Genomic DNA, 14,560 nt, shown 5'->3' with positions numbered 1-14,560 from the left:
AATGTTAATGCAGCTTTTCCCCTTTCCTGATTCATTTTCATGTTGCATGTCAGTCACTGGGGGGTATGTAACCATTTTAGGGCACTTTTTCTGGGTGGAAGTGTCATTTTAAGTGAAACATTGGAACACTTTTGTTCGGAAATGTCCAAAGAAACACTTTGGGGGGAATGTTTTGTCAGTTTTGGGCTGGTTCCCAAAGTTGGTGCCACAGCTCTGCCTGTCCCTCCTTTCTTCCCAATAACAATCTCTGTTCTTCCTTTACAATCCATAGAATCCCAAACTGGTTTGGGTTGGAAGGGACCTTAAAGCTCATCCAGTTCTAATCCCCTGCCACGGGCAGGGACACCTTCCACTAGAGCAGGTTGCTCCAAGCCCCTGTGTCCAACCTGGCCTTGAACACTGCCAGGGATGGGGCAGCCACAGCTTCTCTGGGCACCCTGTGCCAGCGCCTCAGCACCCTCACAGGGAAGAGCTGCTGCCTCAGAGCTCATCTCAATCTCCCCTCTGGCAGGTTAAAGCCATTCCCCTTGTCCTGTCCCTACAGGCCCTTGTCCAAAGCCCCTCTCCAGGTTTCCTGGAGCCCCTTTAGGCACTGGAGCTGCTCTAAGGTCTCCCCTTCAGGAGCCTTCTCTTCTCCAGGCTGCCCCAGCCCAGCTCTCTCAGCCTGGCTCCAGAGCAGAGCTGCTCCAGCCCTCGCAGCAGCTCCAGGGCCTGCTCTGGCCTTGCTCCAACAGCCCCATGTCCCTCTTGTGCTGTTGCCCCAGAGCTGGATCAGGACTGCAGGGGGGGTCTTCCCAGAGCGCAGCAGAGGGGCAGGATCCCCTCCCTGACCTGCTGCTCATGCTCCTTATTCAGCTTATTTCAGCCATACCATGGGGGGGTTGATGATGAAGCTCCTCCAGAGTCCACAAAAGCGGGCAAGTAGAGGAGAGACCCCGCTGCTACTCCCAAGACAATGCATGAGCCCTGTTAGACACCAGAGGAACCACATCAAAGACCTTCAAGACATGAGTCAGCGGCAAACCAGGCTTTGCTGCTCCACAGCCCAGAGTTGAGGCTTCCTGGAGCCTTCCAGCCTCAAGCCAGGCCCTGCACACCCCTGACGTGCCTGTCACGGCTCCTGCCTGTGCCGAGGCTGCTGGCGCCAGGGGGACAGGGGCTGGTCCTTGAGCAAGCAGCAGGAAAGCCACATTCCTCTCGCACTTACCTAATGCCGCTGGACATGAGCTGTCAGCTCCAGGGTGGGGACCTTGTGCTCTGAATCTCGCTGCTTCACACGCTGGTTCCAGAAGGAGCCATCAGGGCAGGTTGGAGAGTTGGGAAGTGGCTCTGCCCCCCTTTGCCACCAGCTGCTCTTGACCTTGCCAAATGCATTGGCTGTTCTTCCGCCAATTTCCCCGTGAGCCCTGGTTGTGACTCCTCCAGGGCTGTTTTCCCTACAGGCACCATGTGCCCCATTTCCCTTAATCCTTGTTGCCACACTGTGTCCTGTGGGCCTCAGTCAGGATGCTGTAGAGCCAGGGGCTACATGGTGTTTGGCCCTTCGTCTCTGCATCATGTTTGCAGAGATCTGTACATGCACTGGGGCCTTTGCAAATTGCTTCGTTCCTCATAAGTCAGACCACAGTGAGCTGACCAGCAGCAGGTATAACCAGCATTGATCCCTCCTTACAGGGAAGGGATCTCTGCCCTCTGACATAGAGCAGAGCTTAAGAGGCATTCAATCCCACCTGTAAGATTCCCAGTATCCTGGGCTGCACCCCCAGGGTGACCAGCAGGTCAGGGAGGGGATCCTGCCCCTCTGCTGTGCTCTGGGGAGACCCCCCCTGCAGTCCTGATCCAGCTCTGGGGCAACAGCACAGGAGGGACGTGGAGCTGCTGAGTGATTCCAGAGGAGGCCACAGAGCTGCTGCGAGGGCTGGAGCAGCTCTGCTCTGGAGCCAGGCTGAGAGAGCTGGGCTGGGGCAGCCTGGAGAAGAGAAGGCTCCTGAAGGGGAGACCTTAGAGCAGCTCCAGTGCCTAAAGGGGCTCCAGGAAACCTGGAGAGGGGCTTTGGACAAGGGCCTGTAGGGACAGGCCAAGGGGAATGGCTTTAACCTGCCAGAGGGGAGACTGAGATGAGCTCTGAGGCAGAAGTTCTTCCCCATGAGGGTGCTGAGGCACTGGCACAGGTTTGCCTTGACCCAGACTCCAGTCCTGAGTTTGCCTCCGCAACAAATGGGAACCTCTCATATGACCACATGAGTTGCAGGCCTGTTGAGATGTCAGCCCAGACCCCGCTTGCTGTAATCATTGGACTATCAAGGCCATGGTAGACCCTGGACCCAATGAAGGAGAAGGTAAGCGGGGGGGGCAGTAGGAGATCTACTGTGGTAAGAGGTGCTCAGTGCGGCCCAAAGCAGAAGGAGGGATGGCAAAGCCTCGCCCGGGGAGCCGGAGGGGCGGGGGGGGCAGAGCCGCAGCGTGTGACCGATGTGGCTGCGCTGCCCCGCTCCGAACCCGCGCTCCCAGAGCAGCTCCTGGAGCGGAGCCGGCGGTTGCACAAGCGCAGATGGGGGGGAAGAGGATGCGGGGGCCCTGCCAGACCCGCTCCATGGCCCCGCGATTCCCAGTGCTGGTGCTGAGCCCCCCGGTGTCCGCCTGGGGAAGGAGCGCAGCAGAGCCAACGTCTGGTGATTCCAGCCAGCCCCGAGCGCAGCTGTAGACTCTCAAATCCCTATTTCTGGGGGCAATTTCAGCACTAGATCCTGTTCTTCCTCTCTTGCTCATCCTTCTGATGGCACAGGGAAGGGGCAGCAACCCTCTGTGGATGCCCCCTTCCCAGCAGGTTGGGGGAGCCCCGGAGGGGCCGTTCCTCGCTGCCTTCCCCCCCCTCACAGGCACGGGGCTGGCTGAGGTGGGCTCTGACTCCTGGCTGGGGAGTTTCCACACTCCAAACCATTCCCAGCAGTTGCATCTTGTTGCCTTCTTTTCCAGACACAGCTGCGCTCCAGGGCCAGGGGAGGACCTTGTATAAAACAGGGCTTTGCCGGCTGCTTGGGGCTTGTTATTGTAGTTTAGGAGGAAGAGGACAGGAGGTAGAAGAGAGGACCCGTAACCGGGGGCTGAGGGGATGGCTGAGGTTTGGAGCAGCAGAGGCTTGGATGCAAAGTGCCAATCCAGGGGTTAGGTTGCAGGCACAGGGTCTCCCTTGGGGAGTGGACCCTGTGCACTCGCTGGCACCGGCCGTGCTGCTGCTCCTCCATCAAGGCCGATATGTGAGCTGGGTGTGTTCCTGTGGCTCCCAACTCTGCTCTCATAAAGAAATCCATTTCCTCCCCAATCTTCAAGCTGTTGGGTGTTCCTTGCTTTTGGGAGGTGCTTTAAAGCCGACTGCCAGAGCCGTGGGCTTGTGAAGAGCAGAAGCTGGCTGCACAATGCTGAGCTCAGGTCTTCCTCCTGTTGTCCTGTTGCTCACAGTGCTGGAGCTGAGCTCTGATGCTGGAGCATCCCTGAGCGATGAGGAAAAGAAGATCATCTTGGATGGGCACAATAAGTATCGCTCCCAGGTCTCTCCTCCTGCCATGGACATGCTGAAGATGGTAAGTGGCTTTTATTGCAAGGGAATGCCAGAGGGGGCTTGTGTAGTGCAAGCCTCAATCTTACTGCTTGAAGGGATTGGGGTTTTCTTTAGGGGAGGCAGAGCAGTTCTTGTGTAGGGTTACAACTAAGAGTCAATGCCTCTGAAGAGATTAGTTTCTGTTCACCTATAGAGATGTTTTTGGTCACTTATGGAAGTTCTGAAGTGTGATCTGGGTGCCCTGATGCTCTGTGTTAGTGTGATGCAGCTCACTCCCATGAGTGCCCGCTGGAGCTTGGTGTGATGGGAAGGATGGAGGAGGATGTCCTGCTGTGCGGGCATCGCCTGGTGCCTTTTGTTAGCCTTTTATCTATAGGAGGGAACACCAACTTCAACCATGACAACCAGGTCATTTGGCTCTTTGGGCTTTCCATCCTGCTCTGAATCCTCGCCATGACTTGTGCGTGGCTCTTGGAGATGAGGGATCCCCCATTCGCTTGGGGAAACTGAGGCAGGTGCCCATCATCGCTTGTGGCTGCAGCGGGAGCAAACCCGAGCTCTCAAGCTGGTGCTTTTTGTCTTATTCACCCCCCCAATCTGATCAACATTTGGCTATCGTGTTCTGCACCACGTGTGGGGTTTTCTCGCTGTTTACAGAACAGTGAGAGGAGGAGGATGGCTGTTTGTCACGGAGAGCTGGAGCTCTTTCCCCTCTCTGTCCCAGTGTGCCTGGAGCAGACCTCCCAGCAGTGGTCCAGGCTGAATTAAACCTTTGTGGGCTGGTAAATGGGAGCTTACTGACCAAATGAAGCAAAAAGCTACATGCAGGTATAGGAGGTCTGACTAGTGGCTTCGGACTCAAAGGAGACAGAGTCTGAACCCTAAGGATCGTGATCCCACAGACACCCACCAGAGCAAGGCACAGAAAACTCAGAGTATAAGGGCTTTGGAACCAAAGCCTTAGAGAAAGCCTGAGGGAAACAACTTCTGCAGGTCCTTAAGTCAGCAGCAGTTCTGAACCAGGGACTGCTGCTCCTGGCTGAAGCTGTGATTGAGGATCATGTGCTTTGAGATGCTCCTTTCCTCTCTCCTTGCTTTGTTCCTGCTTAAGCTCACAGGACTCGGAGCCAAAGGGGTTTATTTTGCAAGCACAACACATGTTTGGCTTGCAGCAGCCCTGACACCTCCTTGGTAGAGGTTTTCCAGGAGAGCTCCATCCTCGCCTCCCTCCACGATGCTTCCTCGGGCTCTCTTTGCCTCCGAGCTCACCCGCTGCCGCGGCACCGTGCCTGGCTGAGGCCACCCCGTGCTTCCATGTGGGACACTGCTATGGGGGCTGTGGAAATGGTGATGGGAGGGTGCAGAGCCTGAAGCCAATCTTGTTTTGAATGAGGCAAACCCTGCAGGTGCAAGTCCCTGTTCATAGACCCAGCTCCGTGCCAGGGATGTGCGCTCCCAAACGGGGTCTCAGCCACTGCTCTTCAGCTGGCTTGTGGCCATGGTGGGAGGTCAACCACCATCTGTGGCCCCATACAGACCCCTCAGTGCTTCCTTCCCCTCTAGTCCCTTAGTGCTGCTGCTCAGAGGCTCATCCACATCCCCTCGACACCCTGATGGTGACATGCCCTGCACCAGGGCCATGCCCTGTTGGACCTATCCCTGGCTCCAACTGGGAAGGTCCCTCCTTAGGACCCCCCTGTTTGCTGGGCTGCCTTCCCAGCAGACCTGCTGTCTCCATCAAATGATGTAAGGACGGTCCAAACAGCTGCGGCTTAGGACTCCCTGTGTGCATCCCTGGGAGAAAACCTCTCCTCCTCCTCCTGCATATCAATGTGGCCGGTGGGCTCAGCTGGTGATGGGGCCGCAGCGCTCCGAGGGGGCTCCTGGCAGGCGTTCAGCCATCCACAGCTCCAATCCAGGCAGACAGATGATGTTACCCAGGAGCGTGCGCTCCCAGGCTCTGTGCTGTGTCCTGCTCCCCTCCCATCCCCACCCTGCTCAAAGAGGGGTGGCCCCAGGTTCCCCTCCTGTGTGACCCAGGGTGAGTTTCCTCCCTTTTTCTATCCAACTTCACAGTTTCTCTGTGCTGAGTTGAGGATGCTCCAGGATGATGATGTGTTAGAAGCTGGTGCAGGGCCTGGAGCACAAGTGTGATGAGGAATGGCTGAGGGACCTGGGGGGGTTTAGTCTGGAGAAGAGAAGGTTCAGGGGGGACCTTCTCGCTCTCTGCAACTGCCTGACAGGAGGATGGAGCCAGGAGGGGGCTGGTCTCTGCTCCCAAGGAACAAGGGATGGGACAAGAGGAAATGGCCTCAAGCTGCACCAGGGGAGGTTTAGATGGAGCTGAGGAACAATTCCTTCCCCAAAGGGTGCTCAGGCATTGGAACAGGCTGCCCAGGGCAGTGCTGGAGTCACCGGCCCTGCAAGTGTTCACACACCGTGTAGACGAGGCCTCAGTGCCATGGGTTAGTGGTGGCCTTGGCAGTGCTGGGAACGATTGGACTTGTTCTTAAAGGTCTTTTCGAGCCTGGTTGATTCCATGATTCTATATGCTCCGGGCAACGTTGTGACAGTCACGCTGATGCACTGCCCTCCTGTTTGACCCATAAGCTAACATTTGGATTGTGCTGGCACTTACTGTGGAGCTCCTGAGGACTACGTTGGGTTGGGATTTGACTTGTACTCATGAACAGGGAAATTGTGGCCAGAGGGGTCTTTGGTACCTGTCCTTGTTCACTTTGAGAGCCCCGTGTGCTCTCTGCATGTTGACACCTAGCTCCTTTCAGAGCTGGGACGCGGAGCTGGAGGCCTTTGCTCAAGCCTATGCAGAGAAGTGCATCTGGGACCACAACAAAGAGAGGGGCCGCCGGGGGGAAAACCTCTTCGCTATGGCCCCAATGCTGGACCTGGAATTCGCTGTGGAAGACTGGAACGGGGAAGAGAAATACTACAACTTGTCAACTTCCACGTGTGTCTCCGGGCAGATGTGTGGCCACTACACCCAGGTACCAGGCTGCAGGGTGGAGGGATGGGGCTGTTAGGCTCCCAAAGTCTTTGGAAAGGGATGGGGAACCAGGTAGGAATCACGATGATACAGGGGGACTTGGGCATGGTCCATGACAAGCTCTGCAGCCCTTTTCGGACTACTCCACAGAGCTGGGCACCAGCTTGTCTTGGACAGAGATATGAGGTTTCAGCGTTGGGTGGGAGCAAGGTGGAGCAGAGATGGTGGTGGTAAGTATGAGTATGGATGTATCGAGGGTTCCAGGGCCAAAGCAAAGATGGTGATGCTCTACTTGGCTAGAAAATATGGTAAGAAAGTTGTGGCACTTGGATATCCAACCTGCAGCTCCAGGTTGGTCCAGACAGGGGCAAGGGACAGGATCCTGAATGCTAAAGTAATGTGGGGATGTGGGATCTGGGGCACACACTAAGGGATGAGGGGGACATTGGTGCAGTGATGGAGCAATGCCAGGGGACAGGTTGCCAACAGACCATCATTTTAAACTGAAATAGGGGAAGTTCAGGTTGGATATTAGGCAGAAGTTCTTCCCTGTGAGGGTGCTGAGGCGCTGGCACAGGGTGCCCAGAGAAGCTGTGGCTGCCCCATCCCTGGCAGTGTTCAAGGCCAGGTTGGACACAGGGGCTTGGAGCAACCTGCGCTAGTGGAAGGTGTCCCTGCCCGTGGCACGGGTTTGGAACTGGATGAGCTTTAAGGTCCCTTCAACCCAAACCAGGCTGGGATTCTATGATTCTTTCTGCCTCCACCCAACCACCTCACCTTCACCCCTGGTCTTTGCCTCAGGTGGTCTGGGCCAGCACACACCAGATCGGCTGTGGAGCAAAGTTCTGTGAGAAGATCGATGGAATTGAAACTGAGGGCATGCACCTGCTCGTTTGCAACTATTATCCCCCGTAAGTCCCACACCTCATGTGGTTGGTGCATCTCGATGGGGTTTCTGTGCTGGAAATGTCCTTCCTTCAGCCCTTACAGCAGAGCAGGGTTTGGCCTTGCTCAGGAACAAAGGCAAAGTGATTCCCAGAAAGGTCTCTGTTATCTTGGGTTGGTCACAAAGGAAGGAAGGGTTGTCTGGTGATCCCTGCCCATGATTGCAACTGCTGAGGTCTGGTTCAGCTCCTGGCACAGGCCTGGGGAGGGACTTTTACCCCAAAGAGCTCCCCAAAGCTGATGTCATCGTAGCTGAGACACAAACAGCAGCTCCCCGCTCTGTGCCTTGCACTTCCCTGCCGGCAGCAGTGGTCACCTTGGATGGAGAAGCCCATTTGCACCATCAGAAACGGTTGGACATGAGAGGAGAGGTGGGTGCCCGCTTGCAAAGCCCCGGGACTAGCCTTGGGGATCACTTGCTTGGAGGTGGTGACACCAACAAGAGCAGTTCATCACTGCAGACCTTTGTAGGGATTTTGAGCAGAAAGGAGACAAAATCACCTGTCCAAATGCCCATCTCCTGCCCTGTTCTAGGGGTAGTGAAGGATCTGCTCCATGAAGCTGTCTCCATGGTTTTAGCAGCCTCGGTGTCAAGCTGTTGAGTAAACGGCACTGACAGTGTGGCAGGAGACCAAGACCTGTTTTTCACATTAATCCTGAGTTTTGCCTTGGCTGGGATATTCCAGTTGGACCAGACCCCCGCTCTGGGATGGGTGTTTCCCCCTCTCCTCACACTTCTTTTTCCTGGCATCTTCTGCTTCCAGGGGTAATATGAAAGGCCGAAAGCCCTACAAGGAAGGACCCTCATGTTCACAGTGTCCCGAGGGCAGAATCTGCGTCAACTCCTTGTGTGGTAGGTGAAGCGAAGTGACGCGTGTGGGACTCGGACCCCTGGGTTGGGGTCCAAGCTCTGAACACTCCTGGAGCTATTGGAAAGCCCTGGACCAGCAGTTCCAGGGCTGGACCATGAGACATCAGGTGTGATGGCAGCCTCTCCATGAGGAGGATGGGACAAGGACCTTGAACCCCCTTAGCCAGCAATCTTTGCCCCATGAGGATGCCCCTTGAGGAGCAGGAGGTTGTGTGAGGGGGATGAGATGTCTCCAGGTTGGGAACCCAGAACGAGGACAGCCACATTGACCAGAGAGGGGTCGGCTGCTGCTTCACCCCCGCTGGTTTCTGCTGGCCCTGTTCAGTGCAGGGGTCTGTTGAGGTGAGGTGACACCAGCCCTAATTCGTGGCACTTTTCATCTCTTACCAGAACCCACTGTAGAAGAGACCACTCCAGCCCCTGTGACAACAAAGGCAAGCCCATCCACCCCAACCACAGCCACACCAAAACCCACAGCCACAGCCAAACCATCACTCACAACACCAGTAACCACGACCACAGCCAAACCAGCACCCACACCACCAGCACCCACCACAGCCAAACCAGCACCCACACCACCAGTGCCCACCACAGCCAAACCAGCACCCACAACACCAGTGTCCACCACAACCACAGCCAAACCAGCACCCACACCATCAGCACCCACCACAGCCAAACCAGCACCCGCAACACCAGTGCCCACCACAGCCAAAACAGCACCCACACCACCAGCACCCACCACAGCCAAAACAGCACCCACCACAGCCAAAACAACACCCACAACACCAGCACCCACAAAATCAGTACCCATCACAGCCAAAACAGCACCCACAACACCAGCACCCACCACAGCCAAAACAACACCCACACCACCAGCACCCACCAAAGCCAAAACAGCACCCACAACACCAGCACCCACCACAGCCAAAACAACACCCACAACACCAGCACCCACAAAATCAGTACCCATCACAGCCAAAACAGCACCCACAACACCAGCACCCACCACAGCCAAAACAGCACCCACAACACCAGCACCCACCACAGCCAAAACAACACCCACAACACCAGCACCCACCACAGCCAAAACAACACCCACAACACCAGTGCCCAGCACAACCAAAACAGCACCCACAACACCAGCACCCACACCACCAGCACCCACCACAGCCAAAACAACACCCACACCACCAGTGCCCGCCACAGCCAAATCAGCATCCACAATGGCAGTGCCCAGCACAACCAGAGCCAAGCCAGCACCCACAACACCAGTACCCACTACAGCTACAGCCAAAACAGCACCCACAACACCAGTGCCCGCCACAGCCAAACCAGCACCCACAACGCCAGTGTCCACTACAACTACAGCCAAACCATCACTCACAACACCAGTAACCACGACCACAGCCAAACCAGCACCCACAACACCAGTAACCACGACCACAGCCAAACCAGCACCCACAACACCAGTGTCCACCACAACCGCAGCCAAACCAGCACCCACAACACCAGTGTCCACCACAGCCAAGTCGAGACCCACAACCACACTTCCAACCACAACCACATTCCCAACCACAGCCAAGCCAAAACCCACACCACTAACCCACACCACACCACTAACACCCGTCACAACAGCCAAGCCAAAACCTGCCACCACACTCCCAATGCCAACCCCAGCCAAGCCAAAACTCACAACACCAGCAACCACCACAGCCATGGCCACGCCAAACCCTACCATGGCAGCACCCACCACCACTACTGCCAAGCCAAAGCCCACCATGCTAACAACCACCACACCAAAATCCACCACATCAAAACCCACCACAACTATGACCAGGCCAGCACCCACCACAACCACCACTACAGCCAAGCCAGCACCCACCACACCAAAACCCACCACAGCCATGGCGAAGCCAACACCCACCACACCAACATCCACCACTACTACAGCCAAGTCAATACCTGCTGCTACAACATCAGCAAAGCCCAAACTCGCCACCACAACACCAGCATCTACCACAACAGCAAAGATGCAACCAAAACTTACCACAACCACAAAGCCAGAACACACTGAAACAGAAAGACCTACTGAGGCAACTGGGCTATCTCTTTCCTTTGAGCCCACATTAGACTTGGATTATGAAGTATCTCCAGAAGCAGAGGTAGACACTGGAGAGCCTGTTAGCCCCTTAACTACAGAGGCTCTGGCCTTATTAGAAAGCATGGGCACAGCCTTCAGCCCCAGCTCAGTCTCAGAAACAAATCAAGGTGTCAAAGAGGATGGGAAAGAGAAATCAGCCTTTTCCAGCCCACCTCCATCCCTCAGCCAAATGGTTCCAGACATCAAGTTAGGTTTCAATAAAGCTGAGCTCATAACCCCCTCAAAGCCAGTGGTCTTCAGCCCTGAAGAGCCCACCTTCTTGCGCTTAACTTCATCTTCCAAAGACCAAAAAGGGCAGAGCCCTGCTTTCCAGAACTCCCTCTCAGGTAAGGTAATGGTGGAGTGTGTCCTGGCATGGACACTCAGACGTTCAGTGATCCCCAAGCAGCATGGAAAATGCTTGGGAGGAACCAGTATCAGACTGGTCCTCTGGATCCTCCTCTTGTATGTGGCACCAACTTTTCCTCACTCTTTTCTCTAACACTGAAAGGGGCTGGTTGGATGTCTCCTTCATGCAGCATGGTTTTGTCTACAGCCTGCTCCCCACTAACCCACCAACTGCCTCACTGGATCACTGCACTGCTGCCTCGCACCTCGCGGTGTCTTGGTGCACGTCGCTGATGGACCTGCATGAGAGGGAGTTTTTCTTTGTCCAGCTCTTCCCCTCTAACTCCTCATTTTCTTCTCTCCTGCCAGCAGGAGCCCTGGACACCGAAGAACTGGAGACAAACTCAGACCAGACAAGCGCAGATCAGCCCACGGCTGGAGCCCCCAGTACCTGCATGGGGCTTTCGCTCTTCCTCCTACCCAGTGTCATCCTGGTGGGCCTTCTGCTTTGAATGGCCTTTCTCAGCTGTCCCTGCACCAGTCACCGAGGCTTTCTTCAGCATTGGTTGTTCCACAACCCTGGTAGGCTTGGGAGATGCCACAGACAATACAGGTTGACACGCTCTCTTCCTATGCTGCCTTATCTGCTCCAGCCCCAATGAGCCAAGGGCAGCTGGCAGTCCCATAGGAACCTGGTCCCCTTCCTGAGGAGACCCAAGGGCAGGAGGGTGTCTGCCATAGTGCTGGTGACCTTGGATGCTTCTCCTTTCCTCCCAGCCAGCCTGGACTTCTGGTCTGTTTCCAAATGGGATGTGATGAGCTCTCCCACCACCCATGTGGCTGGCCGGCCCTGCCACACCATGTCCCCAGGGAAAGCAGAATGACTTGGAAACCCAAGTGGCACTGAGACATGGCCATTGGTTTTGGTGTTTGTCTGTAGATGAGACATGGTGGTTGGGTTTGTCAGCATAAGTTTCCAACAAAAGCACTCTTTGCTCCTCCTGATGTGTCTGTCTCAGTTTTGGAGAAGTTTCATCTCTTTCCTTCTTGTCCAAAAAGAGTGGCTTCTTTTTTTTCCACAGGAGAGGATTTCTATTTCCTTCCTGGTTCTGGTACAGCTATGGCCAGTGCTACCCAAATGTTTTCCTTTCTCCTCCTCACACCTCTGCAGCCCTTGCCTCCTTCCTCTCTTCTGCTCTCTGCTGCACGTACCCATTCCACAGTTAGTCATGGAATCATAGAATCACTGAGTGGTTTGGGTTGGAAGGGACCTTGAAGCTCATCCAGCTCCAACCCCCTGCCACAGGCAGGGACACCCTCCACTAGAGCAGGTTGCTCCAAGCCCCTGTGTCCAACCTGGCCTTGAACACTGCCAGGGATGGGGCAGCCACAGCTTCTCTGGGCACCCTGTGCCAGCGCCTCAGCACCCTCACAGGGAAGAACTTCTGCCTCAGAGCTCATCTCAATCTCCCCTCTGGCAGGTTAAAGCCATTCCCCTTGTCCTGTCCCTACAGGCCCTTGTCCAAAGCCCCTCTCCAGGTTTCCTGGAGCCCCTTTAGGCACTGGAGCTGCTCTAAGGTCTCCCTGGAGCCTTCTCTTCTAGTTCGTTACCATGACTATTATACGCATGTGCCTGCACCTCTGTGTGCGCACACAAGACAAACCTTCAGCACTAAAGAGTTGTTGCTGGTTCCTCATAGAGCTTTCTTCTGCATGGCTTCCTTCTGTGCATAACTTAAGTGTATTTGAATTTAGATACAGATCCTGGTTGACATATAACTTGTGTGTGATGGAACCTGGTCCAGGAGAAACAAGTCAGCATGTGTGCTGGTACAATTGGAGCTCAAGAGAGCCAAGGGGATGATGTTTAAGGTTACCAGTGGTTCTAGGACTTGCTGCAGGACCACTTTCATTGTCTGGGACATTGTGTTTTATCTCCCCATGTCTCTGTTCCCTTCACCTGAGGATCCCCGGTGAGGTGCATTAAATATGTGACAAGCTTTGCAGAGTGGTGGGAAGGGAATAGGAGACCCAGTCCCCTCTCTGGTCACTGCACCCTTTGGTTTCTCAAACAGATGAGGTGGAGAATGACCTGAAGGCCAATATTGGTGTCCTCCCCCACAATGTTGTGTCCTGTGCATCCCCAGAGCATGCACTGAATAAATGCTGTGGTGAAAGGCTGTGAAGTGTCTTGCTGGAGGATTCAGAGGCTGGGGACCTGCTTATTCTATCAGTAAAACACTCTCCATTGTGAGCTTGGGTAGAATCACTCCTGGGGTGCTGCAGGGGTTTGGGTTTGGCTTTGCAAAAGCACCCAGGAGCCAGTTTTTGCAAGGTTGCAACTTCATGTTTTGAAGCCTGTGTAAAAGCAGCAGGAGGAGGAGGTTGGGGATGCCATAGAGAATATTCCCAGAGCGCCCAGCTGAGTGCAAAGCAAAAACTGTGTCACCACCAGGAATTTTTGGGCAAGGAAAGCAAGAGGAAGAGAGCTCAGAGGAAAAAAAAGAGACATCCAAACTGGGGCTGGAGCGCTTCTGGTTCCCTGTTTTCCCAGCCTCAACCACCCCCAAACACACAGTTTTTCATCTTTGCAGCAAGGAAAGAAGTTAAACGCAAGCACGTGTCCCCAGTTTCCCTGTTGCTGTAGCATTTTCACTGCAGAACATCGCCCAGCTGCAAGCAGCGTGTGGGGAAAGGGCCTTGAGAGGCTTCAGCTCACCACACAGAAGCGATGCTGGCACCAGGCCTTTGCTTTTTTGCCTTTCCCCATCCTTTCCCCCCTGCTTTCCCTGGCCAGGCTGCCCTGCAGCTCCTCATTTCCCTTCTCCATGAACCCTTGCTGCAGGAGCCCAGCAGCACCAGCTTCCTTGCAGGAAAGCAGCTGCCTCCGGGGTTTTTTCAGGTCACGCTCAGGGCCAGCCCTGCGGAACGGTGACCGGCAGATGGCGGTGGGAGAGACACCGCAGAGAACTGGGCAGCTCAAACTCGCGACGCAGAACCCTTCGGTATTTAATTTCATTTAACCACAAGCATCAGATGTAGTTAAGAATCAGACGAAAAAGAACCTCCTGCCCAGGTAGCGGGGCTGTTCTGTGCTCTCAATGCAGGCTGAGCTCCTGCTGCTGAGCTGCTTTCAGGGATAAAGATCCAGCCTTGGGTTAAGGATGGATGAGAGAAATAGAGCCTGAACAGCTGGTGTTTGCCTGGTGTAAGGGGTGAGGGTTCAGGCAGGGATGGAGCGTTGTAAGATCACAGCTGGTGAAGGACAGCATAGCACGAACTCCCCATAAACAAGAAAAAGAGCAGAAAAGCATTTCTCCTCCCAACAAAATCTGGGCATGGGGTCAGCATCGGATCTTTGGCCAGTGCTGGATCCCCCACCCTGCTGAGAGCCATCATGGGGCTGGGAGCAGTAGTGCTGCTGCGTTAGCACAACTTCATCAACAGAATGCCAGGATTGCAATATTGCACCATGTTTTGGGGCTAGTGAACTTTGTAAAAACTCTTGAGTTTTGGTTTCCATAAGGTTCCGACTTCTGGAGACACGTGCTTGTGAAAGGACCTATTTATAGAATTCCTTGTAACAGAAAATTCAAACCCAGAAGGGAAATTCCCCTTTCCTCCCCCCCCTGCACCTCCCAGCGGTGCTGAGCCCTGCCAGCACAGGCTTTTGGGGTGCTTTGGTTTAACCCT

The 14,560-nt window shown here is 54.9% G+C and overlaps 1 protein-coding gene across 1 annotated transcript; it reads left to right on the top strand.

Annotated features, from left to right (window-relative positions):
* The first annotated feature begins 3,416 nt into the window (after positions 1 to 3,416).
* Positions 3,417 to 11,379, top strand: PI16 (peptidase inhibitor 16). The gene is made up of 5 exons (XM_030473638.1): positions 3,417 to 3,581; positions 6,346 to 6,564; positions 7,365 to 7,474; positions 8,273 to 8,361; positions 11,237 to 11,379. The coding sequence occupies exons 1-5, from the start codon at positions 3,417 to 3,419 to the stop codon at positions 11,377 to 11,379; spliced, it is 726 nt and encodes a 241-aa protein (XP_030329498.1).
* Positions 11,380 to 14,560: the final 3,181 nt, after the last annotated feature.

The sequence above is a fragment of the Strigops habroptila genome, chromosome 18, assembly GCF_004027225.2.
Source record: "Strigops habroptila isolate Jane chromosome 18, bStrHab1.2.pri, whole genome shotgun sequence".
Lineage (NCBI taxonomy): Eukaryota > Metazoa > Chordata > Aves > Psittaciformes > Psittacidae > Strigops > Strigops habroptila.
The sequence above is the reverse complement of the archived record's forward strand: the minus strand, read 5'-3'. Positions and strand labels throughout refer to the sequence as shown.